The following is a 23,299-nucleotide window of genomic DNA, read 5'->3' on the forward strand; positions in this document are numbered from 1 at the left end:
ATCACAAAGTACAAGAAATAACTTCTAAAGAGAGAGAAGACAGACGGGATTTTATTTTTTTCCCCAAAGCCTTGCCATAATGATAAGACATCAGAACGCTGTAAAATATAAGATTAGAGATGTGGTTTTAAGATTGTTGTTTTGGAAAGAAATTGCTCTGAGTACCCCCAGACTGCATGTATCAATAACCAGGAGCCCAAAGACCTTGAGACCGTGGTCTCAGGAGTCAGGGGGGTTGCACTGTGCAATTCTCTCTTTCACAGGGTTTACTGTGAATCTCAGAGCTAGTGGCATAACCAGCTGCTTCTCCAACACAGCTGCTTTACTAGTAGATGCGATTTGGTATTTCAGGCCACTTGTCACACACAGAGCAAAGTCAATTCAACGAGGCGCTCTTTCCTGTTACAATGAAAATATTTTCATTACTTAATCATGCACCATCCTACCAGCTTTTCTTTCTACATTAGTGTTGCTCTCTGCTCTCAGCATGCAGGTCATAACACCGCTTTCTACAGTTTTTAGTATTTCTTTTTAATGATATCACAGAGCTTATAACCAGGTCTACTCAATATATTATAAGAATTTTTCTACATGTATAAAAAAAATATGAAAATTCTCTTCAGTTTTTTTCCTAGAATTATCCTTGATTTTGCTTAGAGATGGTTGTTTTGGATGGCATAAGTCTATTCAGGACGCTCTTATGTTGCCTGCCCAGTCACTTTCAATATACAGTACTTAAATTACAGCACAGTGTAAATACAGTGTAAAAACGACTCTAATTCATCCTAATTGTCAGCTAAAAGCCAGCATGTAAGTTCTGCTGGTTCTATAATAAAAGGCATGGGCTAACACAGTGTCACTTAAATCAAGGAGGCTAAAACAAGAGCTGTGCCTGGTGTAAAGTGCCAGATGATAATAGAGCCTTAAACTGTTGGTCCTCTACTTGAGACATTAAACGAAGGGAAGAAAGTCTTTGTAATACAGTTTCTGATCTTCTCAGTGATAAAACTGACCCTGGCGGGATCATTGCCCTTACCCAGCACCTCTGTAGGGGTCTGGCTCGGAGGGACAGTGCTCTCAATGGCTTCACAAGAGGAAAAAGGCATCCCAGGGGTGCCCCGGGTCGCTGGGCATGTATTTGAGAAAAGGGGCGACTCCGGCCCCCCGAGGGGGTGACAGCCCCGCATCACCGGCGGCACCCGCGGATCGAGGGGGTGCAAACGACCCCCAGCTCCAACGGGGGGAGTGGGCGGCGGGGCGAGGGGGGAGGAGGGGAGAAGGGGAGGAGAGGGGCTGAGGAGCCGAGGCGGGGGGGGGGGGCAGCCGGGGTCTGGAGGAGGAGCTGAGAGCGAGGGGGCGGTGGGAGCCGGGGCGGAGGCAGGTGCGGCAGCCGCGGGGCGGGACCCCGGCCCGATGGTGCCGGGAGGGACGCGGCTGCTACCCTCCGCCTGCCCAGCGGGGCGCGGAGCTCGGCGGACACGGCGCGGGCATGAGCCTGACCGTCCTTCTCCTCTCCCTCTGCTGGAGCCTGGGCCGGGTGAGTGCGGGAGGGTCCGATCCCCCGGGCGGGGACGGCGCTGAGCGGGGACGGGGCTGAGAACGGGGACGAGACTGAGCGATGGGGACGGGGCTGAGCGATGGGGAGCGGGAGCGGGACTGAGCGGGGACGGCACTGAGCGGGGACGGGGCTGAGCGATGGGAAGCCGGGACGCGACTGAGCAGGGACGGGGCTGAGCGATACCCGAGCCAGGATGGGGCTGAGCGATGGGGGAACCGCTCCCCCAGCCCCGCGGCTCCATCGCAGCTGCACCCGTTCCCTGGAGCAGGGACGGGGCCATGCATCAGAGACACCCGAGCGGGGACGGGGCTGAGCGATGGGGAGCGAGGACAGGGCTGAGCGATGCCCGAGCCGGGACGGGGCTGAGCGATGGGGAGCGAGGACAGGGCTCAGCGATGCCCGAGCAGGTGCGAAGACTCCGCCGCGCTCCCTCCGAGAGGGAGGTGACCGCCGGCGCTCGCCAGGTGTCCCCGTGCGGGGACCTGGAGGGCAGGAGCTCCTGTGTGGGAGGCACCGCTCCTCCCAGCCCGTGTCCCCCCGTTCTCCGCGCGTTCCCGGCTGTGTCCGCCCGTGGCCACCTCTGGCTCGGGGGGTCCCGGCGCGGGGGCAGCAGCGCTGCTGTGCGCAATCCTGCGCTGCTGACGGCTCTTCAACACAGATAACGGATAACGGCGTACAAAGCACTCAGAAACTCTTCAAATTTAGGGTCTGCTTCTAACATTTTTATATTTTTAAGCGTTTCTTTAGTAGTTTGTAAAAATCTATAACTTTGCTGGGAAAATAATTTAAGGAAAATTTAAAAATCTGCCCTCTAAATCTTTCCATTATTTGTTACTTCAATTTACGACAGCATCGTTTCCACTGAAAGTCGGGAAACCGTGCTGAAGGTAAACATAAGCTGCTTGTCAGAACAAATGTTCTTTCCAGTAAATTGCTGTTCTGGATGCCTTAAACATGGTTAAGCCACGAAAACTACAGAGATTTCTCAGCTGAGCTTCCAGCTGACTGTGTGCCTTTACAGTGGGCAGCACCGTGCACGGGGTTCTGTACTCAGTGGTTACAAAGAATAAAATCCCCTTGGTAAAGCAGAAGGAAAGATGGATGAGAATCAGCTCTGAAAATACCCTCAAAATCCCTTTTGGGGTTCTTGATGTGTTTCGGGACATGGTCAGTGCCATACAGACTCAAACCCTAAATCTCTGTAGCCTAGTGAAGTGCTTCAGAATGAAACCGGTGGATCTGTTGGAACAAAGCGTGTTTCAGTTTGGCAGGGGTCCCAAGTTTGAAAAGTAAAGTTGTGTTACATTTGGGTACTAACAAATTTATGTCCTCAGGGTAACCTTCACTATGAGATCAGCGATACTGAGAAACCTGCAGTTCTTTCACAAGTATGAGAGAGAAGTCGTTTATTCAGCAGGTTTCTTAATTGCAGTAGCTGCTTTGATTTACCCTTGATTTAGTAAACATTTCCATTTACTGAAATGTACCTTTCCAAGACCCAGTAATTACAATACTTTCTTGATGAGTTGGAGATCTCTTCACAGAGTGATGCAATTAGATAGAGAAAAAAAAACACCAAACCACCAACCAAAAAACCACCGAATCTGTTATATGAAAGGAAAATGCAATTTAAGACACTATGTATACATGGGACTTTTATTTTACTTGGGACCTCTCTGGAAGGCAGGTACCACAGAACAAAACACAGATATTTTCAGTATAATGCTGAAGTTTCTATTGTAAATCCTAATTTACTTTAAGGTTCAGTACAAATTCACTTTGAAAAGACAAAAAGCCTCTCCACTGAAAACATATGATTTCAGTAGTCAATAGAGAGAAAAGATAGGGAAAAGGAAGTAAGGTTCTGATGTTGTAGATGGCGAAATAAGACACTTGGAGAAGAGACAGATTTTTGTGAGTTTTCATAACAGCTGCTGGAGATACGCTTATAGCCACTGCACTGTATTTTTTAAAAGCTGTGCAAGTGCCTTGCCCACAAGGAGGCTGCAGCATAACAAGGGAACCTAGATCCTGGTCCTAAGTTCTGTGTCCATGATCACAGCTTAATTAAAGATTGCCATTTAAAAGAAAAAACCCAAAAACTGTGTCATGAATTAGATGCTGTTACCAGTTTCTGCTATTTAAAGTCTCCTAGGAAAAGTAAGAGAGAGAAAAGGGAAGAGAGATATCTGGAGAGAGACCACCCTTTTCTTGGTACTACGAGTGTGAGGGTAACTGAAGTACAGCATAGTCACATTTTGTGTTGTAATGATGTTATTTCACTTCAGCTAACCTCACTGTCCCTTCAGCTCCAGTGCCATTTGCCACTTACAGCGGGCGTTTGTCCCATGCAGTCTCTTCTGGACTCTGCATGTTTCTCTTTTAGGCTCCACCTGACCCTGTGAATCCAGTACAACTTCCCAGTGTCTTGTTTCTCTCCCCAGTACTGCTACATCCCTGTCTCTCCCATGGGCATAAATAGCCTGTTCTGAAAACCAAGGAACTAGAGGGAGGCTATAAACGAGTAAAGGCAATAATGCTTTCATTTTTAAAGGACTGGGGTTTTCCTCCTGTGTAGGACATGCTTGAATCAAATGATCATGCCCTGAGGCCTTCAGGAGGTAAAATATATCTGTGGAAAAGGGAAGAAAAGCAAAATTTACCATGTCAAAGAGAATGCAGTTTGATCGGTTTCCATGTTCTGTGATTCAAATTAAACTCTAAGCTTCCTAACTTACTACAAAAGCAAAAAAAGCAGATGTGTTCACTTTCTTGCTTCAGTTTAACTCACAGTTTTTCTGGAGAAAAAAGCCTTATGAAACAATACTGTGAATGCACTAGAAAATTAAATATTGTCTTAAAGTGGCCTTTAAATGCTACAGGAAGGAGCCAGTGAATGGTCTAGTAGATTATTTTAACATTTTGTCTTGAAAAGTCATTGTATGAGAAGCTAAGGTGGGCAATGACTGTGTTTGTAAAGCGCCTAGCACAGGCTTGGGCAAAACCAGTGCCAGTCAAAGTTATGGATTTCATACTGGCAGGCGCACCCTTCATAAAGTATTTTAATTCATGTTTCAAGACCCCGGCCTGTTTGTTAATTTGGCACAGGTGAATGGTGTCCATCCAGAATGCAGATTTCAGCTGGAAATTCACAAGGAGGAAACAAGGTGCATGGAACTTCTAAAGAATGCAAAGCCAGTGGACTACAAAGGTAAGAAAAGATAAGCTGCAATGTAGAGACAGTCAGCATTCAAGATTTTCTCCCTTTACCTGCTTTGCTGTTGCAGTTACCGTACTGTGCTTATATTTTTATGTATTTTAGAATTTATGCAGGTTTTTCATTAAAGGTACAGCTGCAGCAAGCATGTTGTGAGAGTTGTGCCAGGCACTAGGCACACAGTGGGTGGGACACTAGATGAGAATAAATGCATTCTCGTGTTTCAAGCTGTTGCTGCGGTATTTTCCAACTAGCAGAGCACTATAAAGTCATGCAAAGGAAAAACTGGACAGTATTGTTACATGCAAAAAACATGTTCTCTTTTTTACTTCATTGTTTTTATTTTCTTTCTACATAGCAAGGTGAATATATAGATGCAAATAGGGCCAATTGTAATTTAACATAAGAAAGAGGGAAGAGGAGATGTAGTTAATTATTTTTTAATTGTAGATTTTACTAGATTTCTTTGTGACATTGTCATGTGAGTAGAATATAAGATTATGAAAAAATGACATTTTTCTTGTAAGTTGGAGTTGTTGATAAGGGCATTTGTTCAGCAATCAAAACACAAAGGAAATCAATAAATCCATAGTCAAATGAAAAGCAAATCTATCACATTAAAGTAGCTGTGGCAGAACTTGCTTACAAGTTTTGGGCTTCTTAGGAAAGTTGGAAGTGTGTATTTAGTTATTTTTTAATGACAAAGGTATTAATGTTTTATGATTAGTTATCTTTTATAAACCATATGCCAGAACTTGTGAGCAGAAAGCAGTCTCTAAGCACGTACTCATGAAAAGCTAACGTATTGAAGGGAATGGTAAAATGTTGAAGGGAACAGTGGGCTTTCAGTGAGACCTAGAAAAATGGGAAAGAAATTTTAGATCTAAAGGCAACTGAACATTTTTCAGTTCAAAATACAGTTTTGATTTTTACAGAGTAATGTCACATCTAAAACTAATCATTAAGTTTCTGTTGTTGAGTGACCTTTAAGTGGCTGGAAGTATTTCCTTTCAAATTAGTTCTACAAAGCCATAAGCCTCATTGGTATCTTGCCTTTTGATATAGTAGTCCAGATATGTATCATCTCAGAATAGCTGGGCTCCTTGGAATACTGCAGCTTTTGTAGTGTGGTTGTTTTCCTTTGGCTGAACTAGGTGATACACAGTGTATTTGTTTTTCACATTCAATGCTTTTTGAATGTGTTGTGAAGATGATTATGATACCTCAGGGACCTGCCATCTGCAGTGCCCTTTGAGCATAAACATGAGTTCCAACTCAATGATGTTTTCTCCTCCTCTTCTTGATTTTAATGTGCAGCTCCTTCAGTGCGTACTCTAATATAAATCAGTATACAATAAAATAATTAAAAAGATCATCAACAGTTTGTATTTTGCTCTAATTTTTCATTTTGATTAATCCAGATCAGTAATTAGAAAAATTATAATAACAGTGAATAATTTACATGGATGTCTCTTCCAAGCAAAATCCTACTGAAATAATTGTTCTACATTTAGATTTTTTTGTTTATGTGAGTGGTGAAGAGAGACGGCTGTTACATAAATAATACTAGTATGAAGCCAGATGGAGAAATAATTACTTGCACAGCTTAATGAATTGAATTAATAAATTCAGTGTTAGCTATTATACAGTTTGAAAGTCAAGCTTTCTTCCATATCCACTTCAGTGATCCAGATGCTGGGTTGCTCCAAGGGTATCCTTGTGATGCACACTAGTTTTATTTTGTGTTCCCCAGTGGAAAAAAGTTTTCTGTCGTTATTTTCTTCATAGCCTCTTTTCACTGGAAGAGTGGTGCCTCCTGAAGGCAAACTGCTGTTTAAGAACTTCATGTCTTGGAAGGAGAGAGTAAGTCTGATGGTGTTGATTCAGCCCTGCAAGTAGTGATAAAACAGCAGTGGAAGGATTTATACGTTTAATTGAATGCCCGTCTGAGACTAAGGGAATGTGTCATTTTGTAGGGGACTGGAATAAAACCCCTGTGGTAATAAACCCTTAAAAACTACATGTTTAATATTACAGGAGAATTTCTCCTATGCTTCAAGTTACAGATACATTAATCTCTTCAGAAGGGCCTATGTTAAATATATGCATTTACACTTCCAAAAATATCCATTCCCTGATGTTTTTATTTTCTGAATAAACTCTCTGTATTCAGATGAAAATGTAAGGAGTATTTTGAAAAGAGACTTGCAGTTTGTCACAGTGATACTCTGCTGAAGAATTACGAATGCAAATTGGCAAGCTGGAACTAGCCCAAGTCGTAGCTCCACACTTCAAACTCGTAGTACACTTTAAACATAATTCACTATAATAAATTCACAAAACCTATTTCACCTTTTCCTGAATGGGAAAGATGGTTATACAGCCCTTGTCATGCTTTTCTAACCTTAGTATGTTCTACCTGCCTCACAAAAGCTAAAAAGAAATCTAGTTGAAAGTCCTGGCTAGAATTTGGAAGTAAAGCTTCACTGAGATTTTCCACAGGAGGGTTGGGCCTCCGTTAAAAAAATCAGTAGGGAATTATTCATTAACTTCTTGGACACCTGAGAAGCCTTTACATCTCTATGTAATGTGCTCCAGAACTTGGCTGGCATGCACAGCTACTGAATTTTGCAGGATCCCAGTTTTATCTGAGAGGCAGTTTGGTTTAGATGACAATTATGTATGGAATACCTTATCTAATAATTCTCAGCACCCAGTTAGCGGGACATGAAGGAAAGATTTAAAAGCAATAGAATGACACTATAGTCACTTTTCCCCAGCTGATTTGTAATGGGGGCTGAATAATTTCACTGAGTAATTCTTGTAGTGACCCTCAACCATTGGCTATGAAATCTACAAAGGATTTAGCTTATTTCATGGCTTACTAAAGCAATAGTGTGTGTTGCAACAAAACACTGCATCAACACTGTGTAAATATCCTCTGAACAATGCTAAGGAGGTATTAAAAACGCAGGACCTAGTTTGTCTAAATTCTGCTCATTTGGCAATGTCAAACTGTTAGACATCTGGACCTCCTGCTTTGCACCCTTGGGGGGATTTTCAGCATTTGCACATCCTCTTCCATTAGCAGAGGGCATTACGCTCCATTTAGGGAAGAAAGGCACTCTCCAAAGATCTGTAGAAGTGCCTTCCTCTCTGTAGTGCTCTCCAGCCAACTTAGTTGTTTATTTTATGAAGTCTGCATTAGCTTCCATCTGCATTTGTTTTCTTCTTTTCTGCTATAATTTGACACCCGAGGTATGGATGGAAGCCTAGGAGAGGATTTTTTCACTCTCATTTTTGGAGGGCAGATTAATTCCATTCCAAATAGCTCATAATAGCTACAAGTTTTGAGGCTGATAGGGGAAAACACTAATTTATCTTTTACCTACTATCCATGGCTTGTCTTCTTAGAAAAATAAAAAGCTCCAAATAAAAGTGTTTGAAAACAAATAAAAAACGGCCAACTACAAATGTCTGTCTTTATTCAGTATTTAGAATTTTATTTTATAAAATGTTAAAACTCAGTCAGTAGACTTTATAACAAAATTCTACAAAGAAAAGTTCTAAAAAAGGTCTCATTATGAAAAAATTAAGTCTGGGGTTTGGTTGTGGGTTTTTTTTTTCATTTTGGACTAAGTGGCTGCACATTTGAATGAGTCTTTTTAGCTCTTCTTTTCCAAAATGTGTTTTTGTGAGACCCATATGCTAGCCAGTATTTTTAATTTTAGATATGGCATCATAACTTTGAGGAAGGGATGTAGAGGAAAAGAGAAATGGCTTTGCAAAGAATTTCATAAACTTCTCAAAGAGAGGCTTCATAATGTAGCTAGCAATGGGAAATTAAAACAGACGAGACTACCAAAATGATACTCTCACTTGCTGATAAATTTAAAGCAAGAGGGACCAATGTCATTATGTAATCTAATCTCCCAAATTACATTGCTGTATTTCACTCAGTCATTCCAGCATTGAGCTCATGATCCTCTGGATGAAACAGAGCATGTCTTTCTGAAAGCTCTTCAGAATGGTGGGATGAATATTCAAATGGTGGATCCATGGCAAGTTAGTTTATCCAACCAATTTCTGCTGTTTAGGTTGTTTCTCCAGTAAGAAAGATGCCTATTTTGCATTCCACCTTCCACCCTCCCCCCCCATACACACATGCACTCTCTTCTATCTGTACCACAAAAAAGCTAAGTCAACCTAGTGATCACTTTCTCCTCCACATCAGTAAACTGGAGATTTACACAAAGCCAGATGAGGACTTTCTTTCACTCTGTGGAATCTCCCCAAACTTCCCACTTAATCCTCTCAGACTCATCAAGGTCTTCCATCAGTTTTCGGTTTTGCAGCTATTTTTCCTGTGTTGCTTAGAGTTATCTGAGGTCGCATTAAAGGTAAAATTAAATAGTGGGATCATGGAGCTTCCTTTCATGCAGCACCACTACCTCTTGGCAGAATGACTTCAGCTTTCTTGAATCTCTCTGCTGCCGCTTTTCTAGCTGTAGTACAGACATGCTTTTTGGCTCACTCTCTTGTTTATGAGGGGATCTGAAGGTAAAGTGAGTGAAGAGGAAGGTAAATCTTATAGCTTTGACTATACATCCATGAATATCTTTCCAGTATAATAGAAAACCGTGTTCTTATGAAATGATTAGGGTGCTGTCCAGTCATACAAAAATACTCGTGTCTCCAAAGTACATTTTGAGCAAATGGAAAGCAGGATTTACTTCATAGAAAATTTGGATGTAAATGTGTTTTCTTTTTCAAATTTTTTTCAAAGTTTTTAGGTGGCAACACCTATACTTCATTACAGTGCCTTAAAAATATATAAATTACATTAAAAACTAAAATTGGCTTATAGATTTTTGATCCTCTGATGGGAACCTGTTCTTCAAAAAGGAAGCGTGGCCCTTCTTCCAAAATGTTTGGATTAGTGAAAAGCCAATAATCCCCTAAAAATCTCAGTAACAGTATTTTTGCAGTTCGTGGTAATGAGATTGTCTTTTGAAAACCTAAAAACTGCGAACATCTTAGATGAATATGAGATAAGCTCTACTGATTTTGTCATTGTGTTTAACTTCCTAAGTCTAATGTATACTGTAGACTTCCAAGATTCTGCTTGCTGTGTATGGGTATTTTTTGTTGATCAGTAATTCAAAAAGCTTACATCTGCATTTCCTTGGTACTTCTGAATAATCAGAGTTTGTATGCACTCTGTACAATTTCACAACAGCGATTTAGTTCAACACGGGGATATTGGAGCTGCTTCTTGACCGTTCTGCAGGCAGCGTGTTCATTCCCACAGAGCCGCAGGCTGGCAGCTCCTTGCGGAGCGGCGCTGGGAGCCCTGGGAAGGCAGAGCCCGTGTCACCCCAAGCCAAGGCAGCTGGAGGGCAGGCAGGGGCGACCCCAACGCCAGGCATCAGGTGCATTCCTGGAGCAGGGACAGCGGAGGCAGGAGGTCAGGATCCACCTTGGTGCAAGGAACCAGGCTGGGCAGAGGCACTGCTGGGACAAAACTGAAGGCGGTGCATCCACAACATCAGTAGGAGCCCAGACCTGAGCGTGAAGTGGACCCTGGGAGAGGCTGTGAGGCTGACCAGCACCACTAAGACCTATTAGTGTGCTCAGAACCCTGACAGAAGTAGACAGCAAATAACTTTAGCTAAGTGGCTTGAAGCAACAGTATTTTTGCTCCTGTCTTATTCCTGTTACCTCTTTAAGTAGTACTGCTCTGTTTTTGCTTTGCTCTCAGCTTGACAGCTCACTATTTCTCCAGCACCCCCTTTTCCTTTCTTTCTTACTACTTGCATGAAAATGCAGAAAGTCTTTTAGTCCGTATATGTTCATAAATCCTCATGCAGGCTAAATGCTGTGGTGTTCAGACCTGCAGCCTAGAAAACATTGCCCATAAGAGGTGAGATTCCTCCTGCTTTGTCGAATTAAATACAAAAATCAAAACATTTCCTTGTTCGAAAAATAAACCCTGGACTAGCTGACAAATTTCTGGATGATTTTCAAAGCACTCTCTCTTTGTTTCATGTATCAAGCATGCCTAGATTGTTTAAAAAATGCTAAACCTCTCTTTGTATTGGCAAATTTTTAAATCCAAATATGAAGTGCCACCTAGTGGCTAATATTTGGATAAAAAGGGTATATAAACAAAACTTTCCAGTCCAAAGCCAGTGCAACACATTTTTATAAGAGGATGAAGCAAATGTAGGTAAGCAAACTTGTTGCTCAAAGACTGGATCTCAGATAGCAGGGTGAAAATGTGGTGGCAATGCTTATGTAGGCTGAAAAATTTGAGAAACAAAATATAGTTTATAGTTTCTTAAGTTTCCTTTCGCTAATGATGTGTCTGTAAGTGCATTACAAGCATTAAAGACCAAACATTCAAATAAAGTAAGTGATTGCAGCTAAGAATAGCATCTGCAGTATCATCTGGAGGAACAGGAGGGAAGACCAGTAGAGGAGTGACACTGTGGCCACACTTTTGAGTGAGTCAGTGGGCAAAGGTTTTCTGGGAAGATTAGTTGTTTCCTTGGTTATGCTGTGAATGACACGTCAGAGAAATAAATTATACAAAGGAAGAGATTGCAAAGAGATTGTTATATGTCGGCTACAGGATTGTTCTCCTAGGCACCACAGAAATAGGGATGAAGAACCCATTTTTTTCGCCTTCAGTAGCTTTATTAATAGGTAGAAGGTAAAGAGTATAGTAGCAGAAATGCACAGAAAAAGTTGAGGAGCTAAGGCAGATCAAGATCTGTACTGGTTTTCTATGTGTACTTGTCAGACTGAGAGGACAGAAGCATTCAAGGCTTGACAATATATTGAAGCCGGATGCAGACACAGAGACTAAATGCATTAACAAACATGAAAGGATAAAAAATGTACATTAAAATACTTTTGAGTATTTATATATTTTAATATGGTAAATAAAGAAAATTGCAGATATATGAAATCATTCGGAGCAATTTAATTTTTATTTAAAATGTGAGATATTTTCTATAGACATTGATGAAATTGTTACTAGAACTAAAACTTTAAACATTTTTTCAAGTTAAAGATAAAAATGTTTTATACCTTATTTGATTAATATACTTTGGAGACCGCAAGAAACAGGCTCATATATATGGGACATGGGTAAAATTTCCAGAGAATAAGAGTGTATCTAATGATTTTATGAAATGCAGCAGTGCTGGATGACAGTCCAGAAATCCTAACACTGATCGAATCTGGACAGAGAGCAGTAGAGGGTATGTGAACAGAGTAGAGAATATCGAGCTTGATCAAACTAGATACTCTATATGTCGAAAGACATGTGTTTAACTTAGCATTTATCACACCTTCATTTTCTAACAGTGAAGGTCCTTATAACATTGTAGGCTGCTCTGTAGTCACCAGGGAGAAACAGGTAGTTGTTGGAAAAAATAATCTGGCCTATTTTCATGTGTTTTAGGATTGAGTAAATTGTTCTTCCTCACCCTCACAGTATTGCATGTGTCATTTCATTGCTATTGTAAAAGGATGCCATTGCAGCTAAAGAGCAATATCTACTTGAAGACCTGTGAAATTCACCAAGGTCTCCAGCTGTGCTACACCTTGAATTTCCAAGATCAGTGGAAAATTAATTGCTAGTTTCATCTCTGCACAATTAAGCTCATGCTCTACAATAGACATAAGTTGTTGGGATTGAAGAGACAAATTTTTGCTAATGTAGTAAGAATAGACTTGCTAATTGTATCCCATCTCTGGGTACGTTTTGCTAAAAGATGTATAGCTGCAATATTGTCTAAAATATGTAGTAATAGGAGGGGAAAACGAGGAAAGGTGTGAATAGAAAGTGCAGAAAAGTGCTTATTGTTTAACAGTTGTACTTCCATCAGCCTCTTGCAGCACACCAGTAACACCATCATTTCAGCATACAGCCCTAGACCAGTTTTCAGAAGCACACTGTAGTCAGTCAGTGACTGTGAACGCCTCCAGGACATTTCAGTGGTTTTCTCAGATTTTCTGTACCATAATAATTAAACCTGTAAAGATACATAAATTAAGAGTTAATATTCTTCTTGGGATTTTGTTGCCAACCACACTAATTTCACTGTAATTGTTGATGCATTTGAATATAGTCTAGATGTAGGAAATATGTATTGATTTAAAGAGTCTGAAAAAATATCATTCCCTCTTGTGCTTTGAGGTCCTAAAATACTGAGGAAAAACTGAAGTAGAAAACATACTCCTCAGAAAATATTAGGCTTGTGCTGTTTTGAATGTCAAAAACTTGTATACTGATTTCCTTGCTGCAAGCTAGCTTTGTCATCTGATACAAATTGTGTTGATTAATTTTGTTGGGAATAGGACTTGGACCTCAGTTTTTCTGTGTAACGTTTCATGTGATTGAAGCCTGAATAAGATTTTATTGTCTTGGGTTTTTTTTTTTTGTGGAAAAATATACTAATGGAGCTCTGAAATACATGTTGTTCAGCTGCCTTTTTAGCAAAACTTTAGCCCAGTCCATGTAGCAGCATAGCAAAAATTTATAAAGTTGTCCAAGCTGCTTGGAGATTACTGTAGCAAATCCACCATCTGACAGAAAGTGTATTGAACAAAAGGGAAAATTTGTGAAAGTCATCATCTCTCACTTGTTATTGGAAATGGGGATGAACTAAAAAGGTCTGAAGTCGCACAAGATGGTAATTACTCTTGTGTACTCCAGGGCTTGTTTATTCTGGCTCAGGCAGTACGTTCATCAGAGCCAAAAGTTTAATTTTGTCACTGTAGTTCTGAACGCTGGCAGATGAAGAAAATACTTTCTTTGTCTTTGTGTTTACTTGTACGTTATGTTGTTGATGTTGTTTCTGGCTTAAAATTAATTGGGAGAGAAGCGTGATCTGTATTGGCAGAGGTAAACGTTATTTTACTTTGCATAAGCCCTGGTGTTGCATCACGGAGAGCTGGACTCGGTTTTGATCCAGTTCTGCAACTCGGGAAGCACCTAAGCATATTTAAGTTCCATTGACTTTAAAGGGTATGAAGATGACTTGCTCAAATGTAAACCTCTTAAATTCTCAGCCAACTGTGCAATAACAGCTAAAAAGAATGTCACTCTCACAGTTCCTAGTCCTGTGTAAATCCGCCTTATCCTATGATAAGGCTAAAAGAAGGAGTCAGATATGTCCGTCTAGGAGTCAGAGTTACTAAAGGAACCAAAACAATTAGTCCTCTTGAGGCAACTGGAGAACTTGACAAGCTGAGGTTAGTCACGCTGTATTAAGCAAATAAGGACGGTATTAATTAGAGCAACCACAGATACCTAGAGTCTAGATTCTGTAACTTCCGAGTTATTTTATGTATTTGATCAACAACTTCAGGCTCTCTTGGGAAAAAATAAGCATTTTTAGGATGAAATTCTTCCAACCCACATTAGGAGTTTGCTTTATGTATTAATTTAAGCATGAATCAGAACTTTACCGAGATGAGGTTTTACCTCATACTGTGCTACAGCAGCAAACTGGTATATCAAGAGAAACAATTGTCTCTCTCTATTTGGCACTTATGAAACAGCATCTCACCAGAATACTGTGTCCAGTTCGGGGCTCCTGTGAACAGGAAGGTCATTAACTGGCTCAGCAGAAGTCAGGAAGTTGGCACTGGAATATGCAGCGTATAATGACTAACTGAAAGCTGGGTTTCTTTAGCTTGGAGAATAGTCATCTGATTGCCGTCTTTATCCACCTAATGGGCTTATAGGGAATCACAGAATCACTAGATTGGAAAAGACCTTTTGGATCATCGAGTCCAACCATTCCTATCAACCACTAAACCACGTCCCTGAGTACCTCATCTACCCATCTTTTAAATACCTCCAGGGATAGTGACTCAACCACCTTCCTGGGCAGCCTCTGCCAGTGCCCAATGACCCTTTCTGTGAAAAATTTTTTCTGATGGAAGATGGAGCAAGACTCTTCTCAGATGCAAACAGAAAAAAAATCCCAAGAAACACAACAGGAAGCAATGGAAGCAACGTGCAGCAAGGGAATTCCTAATTAGACGCATAGAAAAATTCTTCATGGAGGAAGCTGTGTACGTGCAGGTTGCCCAGAGAGGTTGAGATATCTCCATCTTTGGAGGTTTTTGATGCTTGACTGGAAAAGGCATTGAAGTGAGCATGGGTGAATGGGTAAGATAATGAACATTTAGTACGTTTGTTGCGTACCTCTTTGGAGGTTAATACAGCATACAAGGCAGTGGAGGAGAAGGCATTGCATGTGTTCTACTCACACAGATAAACTTTGTGAAGTGTTCCCATTCGCACTCCTTTTTTTTTGGCATTATCTTTCTGAATATAGAGCAGATCCTGCATTTAGAGCTGTGTAATCCGATGAGAAGTGAGGAAAGACCCAATCCCCACGAACAAGTGACTTTCCTGGAGAATAGCATTTCCTTGGGAAACTGTGTGAAGTGGACTCTACGGAATTGGTAGCCAAACGCAGAGTTTACCCCATAATCCTCTTCTCCTCTTCTTTTTTCATGTCCAAACCCTATTCTTGGTACAGCACAGAGGCTTTCTTGCAAATATCACACTTAAATGTCTTCCAATGGAAAGAAAGGCCCATGGGATGCTATGCCACCTTCATGCTGCAGCTAGGACATTCTCCCAGGTGTGAATACAACTGCTGGTTCTATAACACACTCTTAGGCCTCTGGTTTATGTGTACTTTGAAAGTAACTTAAACTTTGACAGTAGGATGCTAGACACTTTTAAGTCTATACAGGCTAAGTTTAGTTGCACTAATATGGTTTAATACAAATATAGAACTTCTAAATATTCCTTTTTCAGCCTCATTTAGCTCAGGTGGTGTGATTTGGGCATGACCGCACTAGCACAGGGTAAATGAATAGTGAATTTCTAATGCTATAAATGTTCAGAAGAATAGTATTATACATGGATGTGGGCAGTTCCTATTCAAGTTTCATGTTCTCTACTGAAAGGACGAACTGACGAACTGTGCTTATGTTTTCTAATAACCGCATTGATATAATACCGGTAGGGTAAAATTTCATTTCTCTTTAGCATTAATTAGAAGTTTAAATTGTCAATTGCTTTGTTTTATTTATAAATGCACAGAATTTTGTATGTGACTTTTAAAATTTTGTTTGATAACTTAAACTGAGATATGGTGAGTAACATTTCCTTACTTCTTTGTTCAAATCCCTGATATGTATGATACAGATGATTGTGTAAGTCCATGCCCATTTTTCTAAAATTTCTCCAGTCATGATGCGCTCCTGTTGTAGTTGTGAGGCTGAGTCAAATGAAATAATTAAATATTACTCTGTGATGTTCAATCTGCCTATTAATGCTGATTTTAAAACTTCATTTTAAGAGTGATTAAGAGATTCTCAAAATTTTTGAATTGTTAATAATCAGTAGTTATTTTTTAGCATTTCTTATCTTTTCCTAAAATGATCCCATCGAAATGATATAGTTTTAATGAGTTTTTTTGCAAACAGTATATTAACTGGCCTAAAAATAAGCTGATTAATCAGCAGACTTTTATGATTTTAATATTTTTATAAAAAATACCATCTTTGCAACTCTCTTGAAAGTGTGTAATCTTTCTTAAACTACTCATCCAAAACTTCCACAAAGGCTTTATAAGGTAAATACAGTAGCATATTTCAGACTGGACCGAGCTTTCTAGTCTGTTACTCCTGTTTCTGTTTCAGGATGTCTTGGAGTCTGGGATAACATCACTTGCTGGCGTCCTGCAAAGATTGGAGAGACTGTCACTGTCCCTTGTCCAAAAGTATTTAGCCTTTTTTCTGGAAAACCAGGTATTTCATTTTAAGGTGTATTTTTTTGTTGACTTCTCTTTGGTATTTTATAGCATAATGTACTAAGAATGGTTTATTTGCAGTTTGAGGTTTGTTTTCTTTTTAAAAAGTTAAAATAATAGTCTTGGCATACATAGTTAAAAGACGAAATAATTGTCTTTGTGGTCCCTGCAGTGTTCTTTGAGTCAGATACTAAATATATATTCTGATATAATGATACTCACCAAGGCTGAAGACATTGCTTGGTCTTTTTGACCTATTTGTGTTAATTATTAGGGCAGTTGAGCCTGACTGACAATTTTAACACAATTGCCAACAGGTCACATGCAGGTTCTTCCTTCTGTGCTTAGAAGACAGCTCTGTCTTGCCTTCATGAGAATAATGAGCCAGCATTAACACAGAATAGCTAAAAATCGACACTATTGCAATGTAAGGTAGTTACTATGAAACCTTTTATTCTCCTTTTTAAATGGAACTTGGAAAGAACTTATCAGTGTCTCAGATTGCTGGAACAGTTGTTTTAAGTCTACCATCTTCTGCATCATCTTGTCAATACATCATCAATTTTGCACTTTGAGTTGTTATTGGGGTTTTAAAAATAGATGACACACACATAGCATTTCACATACGTGTCTAAAAATACAGCAGGAAAAATCTTATCCCCATTGATCAGGCGAGAAACCTTTGTTATGAAGAGCTGGTGAAAGACTCAAAACTTATCACAGTGATTTAATTCTGCGTTTGAGATCTCTGTGGAGAACTTTTTAACAATATTATTTTTAAGACAGAGGCTAACTTGGGGTATGACTAAAATACCTTTATTCTCAAAACTGTTGATTAAGTCTTGTTCTAGTAAAAAATAGATAACTTAAACAATCTACAGATGAGCAAAGGTTTTCATTCCTGGAGCTGGTTAATCTTGATTGGTTTATCATGGACAGACTAAACAGTTTATAAAGGGGAAAGTATGTGTAATCTTCAGTAAATCTCGTGACAGCTTTAAAAGTATTCAAATTACTCAAACAAAGATATTAAGGTGTTATCATGAGACAAGGCAAACTAACAGATATCAAAAATTCAAAATCTGAATTAAATCACACTGCATCTGTCTATTTGCCAAAAACTAGAGCATGCATGCTCTCTACAGAGTTTGAATGTTTGGTGTTTAAAAACTGTTGGTATCTTACATTACAATAACATTTTTTTTTCCATAAAACAACTGCAATAAATATTTAGGTCTGAAACCTTCACAATGCATTACAACTCTATCTGTCTTAGGCATGGCATCAACATGACTGAAAGATCACTTCCTTTTATAGTTTGCTATAATTTTCCTGTATACAACTTTTTTCACTGCTACCTGTTCAGGTCTTGCTTTTGGAATTAGCAAGGTGTTTTTTTAAAGATACTTGTTCAGTTAACAGGATTCTTTTAAATCTCGTCTTTCTGTCATTTCAGAGAAGGAAAACAGCCAGCATCTTGCATGGTTGATTCAATTGAAATCTAAATAAGTACTTGGCACCTTTATAATCCAACTACACTCATATATATATATATATATATAATTTAATACACACACAGCCCATTTCAAATTCTCCAGGAAATGATAAATATATCTTTAAACAAGAAATCAAACTCTTTTTATTTAGTCAGATTTGTGAGACGTATGGTTTAGTTTTTGTCAAGATTTAAGAGGAATTAAAATTCTATCACAAAAAGATCTAGACTACCTATTTTTTATGGAATAATTCAAAATCACAAATAGGCTTGAAATATGATCGATTCTTCAAAGGACTTTTAAATTTAAATTGTGAATTTAAAAAAGTCATCTTTACAACTTTTGGATAGCTGGCTCTTAATTGCTTTTGTGATGGCCAAGATTATAAATTAAGCATAATGCAGAATTATGTCTCTGGCGAATATTTGTGACTATATTAAATGACTTTTTACTCTAAAGCCAACGTATTTTCCTATAATATTTTTTCTATATTGTACATAACGATGTAAATATATGTTTATCAGAAAATTGTTCTGTGAATTTTTTATTCAAATGAATGTCTCAAGTTATAGGCTTTAAATGAAGTTGTCATCCAAAATATTTAATTGCATGCAACAATAATGGAGAAATATACAGTGTCTTCCATAGAACATTGTCTGACTGTCTTTAACTGGGAAAGTCTAACATTACTTATAGTGGAAAATGCTTCAGCATCTTCAGTACATAGATTCTTTTATTGCAAAATTGGCTTTGATGTAATTTTTGGTTCTTTTAACACATTCCTCTGCTCTGCCTAGTCAGAGAATCTTGATGTACTTTTAAAGTGAAAACTCTTCAGAATGCATAAATAGGTTACATTTTCTTTAAAAAATGCCATGTTTATGCCAAACGGTGTTTGAGGAGACACTGTGGTTTGAGGTCAAGGTCTTGTTATAAGCTAGAAATATTTGGTTGTTGGTTCATCAGCCATTTGTAAGATCATTGCAGCTTTCCACTGACGACTTTATACAAAGAAGAAACTCCAGCAACCAATCAAGAAGAGAAAAATCACAAAAGATTTCATTTGGAGTGCATATGAACAGATCTGGTTATTTTTGTCCAAAGTTGATGTGTTACATATAAATTTGTTCTTGTCTGGTGAAAACTACCCATCTTTAGGTCAGTTAAAGACCAGTGGTAAATTCCAAAGCAAAGCAAGGTGTTATAGATTTCAAGTGCATGGACATAAAAATTTCTATAAGAAAAGCGAGGGAAATGTTCTTAAGATTTAACATTGTAAGAGTAAGTTATAGTAATTTAGTGTCTATTCTTTATTCTGAGATCAGACTCTTCAGTTTTCTCCTGCTGAAGATATTCCATGTTGTAGGAGCCTTAGTTTATATTAATTAGATTAAGGAATAGAATAATGAATTGCCCCTATCTCATCTATGTGACTTCATGTGGGAAAAGAGTCACCCTCTTCTCTCAATTCCAACCAAAGAGATCCTTTCTGAAATTAATAGATGTTCAAAATTCCTTTCCAAACATACTTGCACATTTCCTGTCTGATCCTTGGACTACATTGTTTCAGTGATTGGTTCAAAGACTGAGATTCAGCATGCATATTTGTTTCTTTGTTCTTCATTGTATTAGAGAATTTGGCCTTTAAAGTTCATTACCAACTCTACCAAGATTTGCTGTAGCAGTGCTTCATCACCATGAAATCAAAAACTCTTCAGTAGATCATTTGGTATTGCCTTCACAGAAAAGCTTAAAGGGGAGATTAGAACAACCCTGATTGGAATAACTTTTCTTTCAAACTGCAAACAGCAAAATATTTCAGTCTTTTGCAGATGTAATAGAAATAGCTGTTATACAAGAGCAGAAGCCTGCAATCACAGCCTGGAATTGCTTTTGTTTTTTTCTGTAGCGCAGAGGCAAATCAGAGTAAAGGTAAAAGCCAAAGTAATATAAACTGAAGGGCATGTGAAAGGAAATGGCTGAGTTGCTTTAACAGGAGTGCTAGGAAATACAGGATTTTAACAGAGAATGGCAAAGTTAGGTTGTCTGGAGATTCATTGATGAGGAGACTTTCAAATCTTTCTGATTTAAACACTCAAATTTTGCTTTACAGGAAACATTAGCAAAAATTGTACGAGTAATGGATGGTCAGATATTTTTCCTGACATCTTAAGTACTTGTGGGTATAATGACTATGAAGAAGATTATAAGGTAGGAAAAATACTTTTTCTATTCATTTCAAGGCTGGTGTTCAATGTAGCTACCGTCAGATATATTCTACTTCTAAATAATTCCCATTTTACTCTTTCAGAATTAATGAAAATCTGTAGTAATTTTTGGTAGCATTGATTTTTATTTGCTTGGATTGTAAGTAAGATAAAATCAGAAATGTAGAATTCAGTAACTCTGAAACTCAAGGCTGTAAACAGTTGGTAATTGCAGTAATACATCTGTATTTATAATATTGCAGTATAACCTGACTTCTAAGCAGTATGTTTTGCATTGTGTTATTTCTAGAAGTTTCTATGATAACAAATCCTAATACAGTAAAGATCTGTTAATAATACATTCACCACTTAATTGCTGATATACGTTTAAGTTGTAAGTAAAATAGAATTAGTTTAGATCATTGAAATTATTGCAGATTTGTATTGGACTTTAAATTGTGTTAGCAGAAGTGGTTGAAAAAAGCTATCAAGATATCTGAAATACATTATAAATGGAAAAAAATTAACTTGTTGACTTTGCAGATATTGTTTCTTGTTCTTTTTGTTGAGTGAAGTATTTTTTTCCACAACATTTTACCTGTTTTCTTTCTATTTTCTTGCTGAGGCTAATAGAGCAAGATTTTGATTACAAGCATTTGCTCATCATGTCAGTAAAACTCTCCTTATCGTGAATGGATGAAGTCATCTCATGAATAAATACACTTGGATGGGTGGGTTTTTCTGGATTTTAGTATGTCTGGCAGAGATGTGCTGGGATTCTAGCTAAGACATGCAGTCATTAACATCTCTTTCTGTATGTAAAAGCTCAGCTGTTACTGTAGTTGAAACTAGATTACAAAGGAAAGGGATAGAATATGTTGTCTTCCCAGCTTTTCTGAACACACATTCTAAAACATCAGTATCATCCGACAGCTTGGGAATGCACTCTCATTACTGCTGAACCAGCCATTTTAAAAAACTGTTATTCAGCCCAGTCCTTGTCATGTAGACGGAAAATGGGTCAAGACTTAAAGTTCAAATTAGCCAAAGATAACATTTAAAGTACTGAGAAGTACTTAATTAGCAGATGAACTAGTGTAATAGAAAAGCAGTTCTGGCTTGATGTATCCATTAGTAATTTGAAGGAGGAGATTGAAATAATGTAAGCAGGCTATTCTTACAGGAATGAAACTAGAGAAACTAGAAATCGTAAGTAATAGCAACATTTACAAAAGCCTGGAAAAAGATAAAAATCAGGAGATGTGAAAAGCAAGTACTGAAAAAGTGATTAACAGAAGTACTGTAGATACATAGACTATCATAAATATCCAAGACAGTATAGATATAAATGCATGGCGTGTTGCAGGGAGGGAAAAGGGTAATGCAAGCACTGATTAAATTTCAAACAACATGCCCGAGAGCCCTGTCCTTTTTTTCTCAAGTACCAGTATCATTGCGCAGGGAATATTCCTTGCCTGAAGATCATAAACTGATTATTTCAGTGGAACAAGACAATTATACTTTTCTAACCCTAAAGGTGACAAGTAAAGAAGTGAATACAATAGAGCTGATTTTAGGGATCATTTTAGGGAAGATAACAAAATACTTTTTTATGGTAAGTCTTTCATTTTCTTCTGTATGTTTTTTTCTGAAGACAATGATAAAGGAGTAGGTAGAAAGTGTCTTTGGTGTCAGTTTGGTTCCTGCATCTTCACGCTGAATGAATTTCCATTATGAATCCAATTAAATACTTATTCCCCCTCCTTTTTTTTTGCCATCTTTTAGGATATAGACCTCTATCTTTACTTCTTTACTTCAGAGAGTACTTGTTTCTATACATATTTTGTACTTATTTATATGTATATATGCACCTACACACAGACCTATATCTCTCTCTTCAGATATGCATCCATTTTGGGCATATTTTGATATTCTAGAGAAGCTTTAAATGGTATAGATCACTGAGCAGATATTGACCAGGCAATTTATTATTAGGTAAAAAAACCCAAATTCTGCTGAAAATGCACTGAAATGACGAAGCCTGTTTAAAAATACCATAAACATGTCTGTCTGTTATTTCTCTGCCAAGTTCCATGATATTGTTCAGGGTACGAAAGAAATTGCCTTCTTCCACAGTTTGCTTTGATTTTATTGAGAGTTAGATTTTTATTCCAACTCAAATGGTGTATTAACAAATTCTATAAACAGAAGTGATTTGCTTAAAGTTTTGAAATTAACTATTAAGTTCCCAATACAGCATCCTTAAATAGTAGGTTTTATTTTATGTTAGATCATCTGTTATTATTCTTTAGTGCTCATCTGTATTCAGGGATCAATTTGAAAAGTATAATAGTGTTTGAACAAACTACATGTATGTTGTTATTGCTTCAAATTGTGGATCTAAACCACTATTATATATTTTCAGTCTCTTTCCTGTAAGTAAATGAGTCACTGCTAATCTTCAAGATCAAATTTTAGATACATCAAATAAGTGTCTTTTTTCATTTTATATTTCTGCTGAGTTCATGGCAACACAGTAAGTAGCTTGATTTGAGCATGCTACAAACACAGGTCAAGGTGCGTTAACCGAATTCAAGTGTCATCTCAATCTTTCCTTTCATGTGGACATATTTTGACATTTTCTATCTAGACTGAACAAGCTAGAGATGTGTCCTAGCTGCCCTCAGAAGGTATTAAACCCTCTGTCAACATTGTTAACATACGGCAAGATGTCTGGTGAACATAAAGGGGTGAAATATGTTGACTTTTCTTAAAATAATGACTTGGTCATATAATACAATGTTGTATAACCTTAGGATGAATTGGTCCGAGGTTTATTAGAGCACACAAAAAACCAATATATACACGATAAAGGCTATGTGATTTCAATGCATAGGGTCATACAAAGACAAATTCAAGGAAAGAAAGATCCTCAGGGCTGTCCAATGTGGTGATACTGTTGCAGCTTG

The 23,299-nt window shown here is 38.3% G+C and overlaps 1 protein-coding gene across 1 annotated transcript in view; it reads left to right on the top strand.

The window, feature by feature from the left end:
- Positions 1 to 1,353: 1,353 nt before the first annotated feature.
- Positions 1,354 to 23,299, top strand: part of VIPR2 (vasoactive intestinal peptide receptor 2) — a 55,459-nt gene continuing 33,513 nt past the window's right edge. The window contains exons 1-4 of the mRNA XM_054058962.1: positions 1,354 to 1,537; positions 4,667 to 4,769; positions 16,518 to 16,625; positions 20,237 to 20,334. Coding sequence (XP_053914937.1) covers positions 1,490 to 1,537; positions 4,667 to 4,769; positions 16,518 to 16,625; positions 20,237 to 20,334 — 357 coding nt within the window. The 5' untranslated portion in view covers positions 1,354 to 1,489. The remainder of the gene's footprint in view (positions 1,538 to 4,666; positions 4,770 to 16,517; positions 16,626 to 20,236; positions 20,335 to 23,299) is intronic.

The sequence above is a fragment of the Cuculus canorus genome, chromosome 2 (assembly GCF_017976375.1).
Source record: "Cuculus canorus isolate bCucCan1 chromosome 2, bCucCan1.pri, whole genome shotgun sequence".
Taxonomy (NCBI): domain Eukaryota; kingdom Metazoa; phylum Chordata; class Aves; order Cuculiformes; family Cuculidae; genus Cuculus; species Cuculus canorus.